At 36.7% G+C, this 6509-nt stretch overlaps 1 protein-coding gene across 1 annotated transcript in view; it reads right to left on the reverse strand.

Annotated features, from left to right (window-relative positions):
- The window catches only part of LOC107679101 (serine/threonine-protein kinase mTOR-like), a gene marked incomplete at its 5' end in the record, with an annotated part of 149964 nt that overhangs the window by 20330 nt on the left and 123125 nt on the right, over positions 1 to 6509 (reverse strand). The window contains 4 exons of the mRNA XM_016474555.1: positions 790 to 925; positions 1280 to 1454; positions 1880 to 2014; positions 5398 to 5580. Of these exons, the coding sequence (XP_016330041.1) occupies positions 790 to 925; positions 1280 to 1454; positions 1880 to 2014; positions 5398 to 5580 (629 nt within the window). The remainder of the gene's footprint in view (positions 1 to 789; positions 926 to 1279; positions 1455 to 1879; positions 2015 to 5397; positions 5581 to 6509) is intronic.

Below are 6509 nucleotides of genomic sequence, written 5' to 3' on the forward strand. Positions count from 1 at the left end.
GCACACACACACACACACACACACACACACACACACACACACACACACACACACACACACCGTGAATACACCCAGAGCAGTGGGCAGTCATTTATGCTGCAGCGCCCGGGGAGCAGTCGGGGGTTCGGTGCCTTGCTCAAGGGCGCCTCAGTTGTGGTATTGAAGGTGGAAGAGAGTGCTGTACATTCACTCCCCCCACCTACAATCCCTGCCGGTACGAGACTCGAACCCGCAACCTTTGGGTTACGAGTCCGACTCTCTAACCATTAGCCCACGACTTCCCTTATGCACAATTATTACAACAATTCATTGATGTTCAAGCAGGCAACATACTACATTAAGAAAACTTTTGATCTGATGATCTGTGTAAATAGTTATTTTGTCTTTTGAGAAATATGTAAATAATTTACTGTTGCAAAAGTTATACTTGACAAACAAGTCTAACTCTTGCAACACTTATATAACTCCTGAAGGGCAGTAGAGGTTTACATATATGCCAGTAATTATAAAATGCAAAATACTGGCCAATATACCAGCCACGGCAATACTGTATATTGGTTAACTACTAATTTGTACTGTATTGTACTTCTTGTGTCAAACATTCTGAATCTATTTAGCATTGATTCCACTCATCAGAAAAACAAAATTATATTCTTAAGTAATTTTAGAAAAAATACACAAGATATCAATATATTATTTGCTTTAGCTATGTCTTGTTTGACTGATATAATTTGTTTCAAAGAATGACACGTTCTGAGATTCTCTGATGCCTGAATACAAGAGGCTTGCCTCAGATTCTTGCGCAGGGAGGCTGGGTCATTAGCCAGTAGAGTGTTCACTAAGCCAAAAAGCTGCATAACCCTCTCGTCTTGCCGTAGATCCTCATGACCCTTCAGCAAGAACATGAATTCATGACCGTTGCTACCTGCAGGACGCAGAACAGAACAGAGAAAGCTTTGTCTCACCATACCAACTGTCATACATGCATTCACAATTACAACCAAGATTACAACATGTGTTTGTATGGAAAAAAGACAATAAAATGAAATCCTGCACTCATAAAAACAACCTTTTTCACAAACTAGAACAGAATTGCCTACACCAGGACCTGTGGACCCCATTCCATGTATCACAAGATGGGGAAAAAACAACAACAACAAAACATGGTACATCCTCATTTTTAAATCTTTTTTTGTGTTTGTGTCTGTTGTTCATTTTTCATTGCCCCTAGTATTTATGACAGCCTATGCGAAACAGCTCATTTTCACTTGGCTCTTACCCATGATGGTGAGTTTGCGCGGCCGCTGTTTGGAGGTGATGACCTGCAATGAGGGAGCAATAGACTGAATACGTATGATTGGCTGATTGGGGTCATATGTTCCGGGCACGGCCAACTCCAGATCACGACACATAAGTAGTTTAGGTGAGACGTACTGAAGCTCTAGTGAAGTGAGCTGTGGACAAAGAAATATGCATGATACATAATTTTATGAAACATCACTGAATTATATCCTGACAGAAGTAAGTGGTTATTTTTAAAAGTGCACACAGTTTCACAGCTGATATCGTATCAACACTGTCAGATATTTATAACAACAAAATATAATCTGGTAATATACATCAGTCTTCATCCTGAAAATATTCTTTCCATAATTTACCTGCTATGAGTTTAACCCGCCACTCATGTGAGTTTGATTGCTTTTACCATTGTAAAAATGTGCTCATATTCTCTGTTCCCAATCTCAAATGAAAGTGAAATTTAGAACTGTTAAATTTTAAAAACAATATTACAATTTAGGACATCATGATTTATGATATTGCTGCAGGCTGATGTAAGAAATCTAATGACTATTCTGAGCAAGAAACGCTACTGGCAGACCTGTGGCAGCTGTTTGGAGATCCTGCGGAACACGTGGTAGTACAGGTCCCAGGCCTGCGTCAGGTCCTTCACGTTACCTGATCGCATGTACTTTCTGCACCAGTCCTGCGCCTCCATCAGGTCTCGGCCATAAGCCTGAAACCACAGCCACAGTTATAAAAAGGAAAGTTAGCTCAAGTCACCATTATTTATATACCGTTTTATACAAAAGAGATTGTTTCAAAGCAGTTTCACAGGAAAATAACACAGAACCAGTAACTTTTCATCAAATATAAGGCAAATTCAAATTCTGCTGTGAAGCAGTTCTAACAAGACAATAGTGTCATACAGCTCCAGTCAGTTCAGTACTGATTTAGTTCAGTTCAATAAGTGTCAATGTTGCAAAATTGGTCAATTATGAACAAATCAGATTAAGCTATAAAGCACCTTTATCAAAGATCTTAGTGTCATTATTGAGCTCAATTTAGCTCAGATTGATCCATATTTGTAGATTAATGTTATTCAATAAAACTTTGCATTCATCTGCTTGAGGATCAGGATACGTCACACCCGCATTAGGTGAGAAGGAAGAGTTGTAATCTGTCTAGTGTCTGAAACATGATTATTTTCAAACAGCTATAAGCATTATGAACGTTTCGGAAAGTGATGCAGGTTGACACACAGACCAATCATTATCCACTTCTATATTTATTGTGTGCAAAACCATGGATTGCAAAATTTGCCGTTTAAGAAAAACTTTCATAATCATTTGTTCTAAAAATGGCACTGGTGTGGATTTAAAATATCAAGTATTTCTACATTTAATATTAATACCACATTCAACATTCTTGAGGATTACCAAAAAACTTTTAGATCCATTTTACTTCAATGAACAAATTATCATTTAACCTTCATTACTGAAATAAAAAAATAAGGCTTTTAGTAACTAAATCCACTTCATTTCACTAATTACTCTTTTAACAGCGATGCTATAGAAATAAACAAAGCTACCACAAAAATGGAAGTGCAAACACCAAATTCTAAAGATGGTCACGCGCTTGTTTCTCCAATGCAAAAGGTCTATACTGGAGATGTTTACACATCCTGAGTAGCCTATAAAAGACTGATGAGCTGTTTGTCACTTTAGATGTCCCTGACAAGGGCCGGAGTGAGGCCTGTTTTCAGCCCAGGAGTTCAATGCACAAGACCATCCCCTCATTTGTTTTAACAAGAATAAACAGGTAAATGCATAATAAACTTTCACATACAAACATTCTGCAATCACATAGGCACAGCTGAAAAAAACTGCACACACAAATTAAAAAAAAAAATCAAATAAATTATAATGAAACCCAGGCAGCAAGTATGGGTTATGCTTGTTCTATGAAATATTACATTATTTCTAAAAATCTTGTCTTGATGACTTTTTTTTTATTGCCACAGGTGCGGGCAGAGATTGCGGTAAACATTTTTTGGAGGGTTTAAACATTCTGAAAGTATTTTTCTTTAAAAAAAACACTGATGGATAATTAAAAATGATTTCCTGTGTTTGTCACAATGTGCTCTCTCTGACAAGTGACATGAGAAAATGACCCTTTTTAATGCATACCATGTAAAGATGTGGATTAATTAGTTTAGTTATAGTCACGCAATAATGTAACACACATGCTTTTTCTGTGTGTGTGTGTGTGTGTGTGTGAAGTATAGAGAGAAACCAGGGGAGAAATGGGGGATTAATATATGTCATATAATAATATTTATTATATATACACACCTGCCACGAAGAGCTGTGCGATCGCAAGCAGTGGGGTTTTGGATGTGTGCTCGTACACCCTGCTGCTTGCGTGTACTGTACACAGCTCTTCGCTGCTACTAAAAAAAATATCTGCAATTTGACACTTTCCGTGTGTCTCTCACAGAAAATGAACTAGACACTTGCGCGTTCCGCATTCCGTGTGAAACCGCCTTTATGTCAAAGTAGTACTGCTGGCCCAATTTATGAGCAGCCCACTGTGAAATTTTCCCAATTCTACTGATGGCCACTCCGGGCCTGACCTCGACCCTTAGAGCAGAGCTAATGACAAGAAGCCCAGAGCTAATAACACCTTTGACTGAAACCGTGGTTACTCTATTTTATACTTTAATGGTTTTATTTGCATTTACATTTTTAATGAATACAGTGCTGTGAAAAGGTTTTTGCCCCCTTCCTGTTTTTTTAATTTTTTGCATATTTGTCACCCTTAAAAGATTCAGATCATCAAACAAATTTTAATATTACACAAAGATAATGCAAGTAAATACAAAATGCAGTTTTTAAATGATTATTTATTTTATTAAGGGAAAAAAGCTATCCAAACCTGCCTGGCCCTACGTGAAAAAGTAATTGCCCCCTAAATCTAATAACTGGTTGTGCCATGCTTTGCAGCAACAACTGCAATCAAGCGTTTGCGATAACTGGCAATGAGTCTTTCACATCGCTGTGGAGGAATTTTGGCCCACTCTTCTTTGCAGAATTGTTTTAATTCAGCCACACTGGAGGGTTTTCGAGCATGAATGGAATGTTTAAGCATCTCAATCGGATTTAAGGGGCCAACACTTTTTCACACCACTGTATATAAAAATCTAATCAATTAAAAGAAAGGTCAAACTAATTACAAAATTGCCTACTGAGGCTTTTAATTTTAGTGTTTTAAGACCTTAAGCAAGAACAATACTACAGGCTACAGAATCTTCTGACCAAGTAGTATGTAATTTGAAATGCTTGTAGACCAGAATAATAAAAAAAGCTGTTAAAATGTGTAATTTAGTGCAATGTAACACTCTGATTACATATTTTAGGACAATGCATAATAAATAAAAATATATTAACTATAAAACATTCCATGATTTATCCATGACTTTGAAGATTTTATTAATTTCAATGACTTTCCTTGGAGATAAGAATTTTACAATTCCCTGATTTTCCATGAACATCTAGTGTTTTTTTTTTCTTTTAATAATAGGCAATGAAAACATATTTTGTGAGAAAATGGACATTTATGAACATTAAATGTTCATTAATGCAAAGTCAAAAAGTCTAAATAATTCTTGGTATATAGCGATATATATATATTTTGGTAGCCTGTTTTGTTCATATTCTTAAGAATCATTAAGCAATTAGATGAAAATTGCAGTGAGCTACTATATTTTTCAGGCATTTGGTAAAACAGGCAATCTATATAGTTAATGTTACATAAGTACATTCTGAATAATCATAATGAACTACACTGTATTTACAGTGTGTTCATTTTGTATAGTCACTTTTGGAACATCTTCATTGCTATTATGACATGTAATATGCGTAACATGAACACTGTAAAATGAAATATTACGTGATATGCACACACAATATATATAAGAAGCCATGTGTTATTTCTCTACTCTCTTATGTTTTTTGACATCTTTATTCAGTGTTAACCTTCAATGTACAATGCACTTTCCTGAGAAAACTAAAGAAAAAAATATCAGAAGATCCTCAAAACATAGGGTTACAAACTTACCTGATTGAAGGATGTTTCTTTCAGAGTTTGCGGCCCTCTCTCCATCATGGCATGAAGGGGCTCCAGGACGGCAAACATTCCCTTGACATTCCTCTCTCCAAAGTACAGACGTGACGCCTCCTCCAGCCCCTCGTGCCACATTTCATGCCACAGAATAGCCACCCTGATCAGCTCCTCACTTACCTAAACACAGACAGAAACAGTGATATATATGGGCCATATGTTGCTTCTACTTGGATTCATTTCTCTTTTGGATCATAATTGACCCTTGGCTAAACCCTGCCTTAAAAACATCACTTATCAATGCTGCTACTGTACCTTAGTGACTGGTAGCTGTCACTGTCACTATGTTATCAGACCAGCTTTTGCTCCTTTCGGGTGTTTTTGTATTTCCATTAAGTCTCATCCTCGGAAGGATCTGTGTGTTTAGTTAAAGGGGTCATATGATGCTGCTAAAAAGAACATTATTTTGTGTATTTGGTGTAATGAAATGTGTTTATGCGGTTTAAAGTTTAAAAAACGCATTATTTTCCACATACTGTACATTATTGTTTCTCCTCTATGCCCTGCCTTTCTGAAACGCGTCGATTTTTACAAAGCTCATCGGTCTGAAAAAGCGAGGTGTGCTCTGAGCACCAAGAGCTTGTAACACTCCAAAGAGAAAGTAAAAAATGAAATTGCATCATATGACCCCTTTAAAGGTCATGGGACTGAAATGTTGCTTAAATTTTGACAGTTTTTTGCAAGTTGGAATAGTGTGCAAAACTTTTTTTCCTAAAGAAGTTACGGTAACACTTTCTACGAAGCCCGTATTTATAATACATTATAAGGGCCCTTTCACACCAAGAATGATAACTGTAAAGATAACTATATTAACGTCCACACCAGCGGACGATATCGTCTGTTTATTCTAAGCGCACACTCGTCTGCCACTTTAAATTCTCGAGGTCGTTATAGCATCTTTATAGTTACAGTATCGTCCATGCTGTGAACAGGTCTTAAGAGTATTGCATAACATATTATAAAAAACCTTATACGGTGGTGTGAAAAAGTGTTGGCCCCCTTCCTGATTTCTTATTTTTTTGCATGTTTGTCACACTTTAATGTTTCAG

Source organism: Sinocyclocheilus anshuiensis, unplaced genomic scaffold (assembly GCF_001515605.1).
Source record: "Sinocyclocheilus anshuiensis isolate Anshui unplaced genomic scaffold, SAMN03320099.WGS_v1.1 scaffold3529, whole genome shotgun sequence".
Taxonomy (NCBI): Eukaryota; Metazoa; Chordata; class Actinopteri; order Cypriniformes; family Cyprinidae; genus Sinocyclocheilus; species Sinocyclocheilus anshuiensis.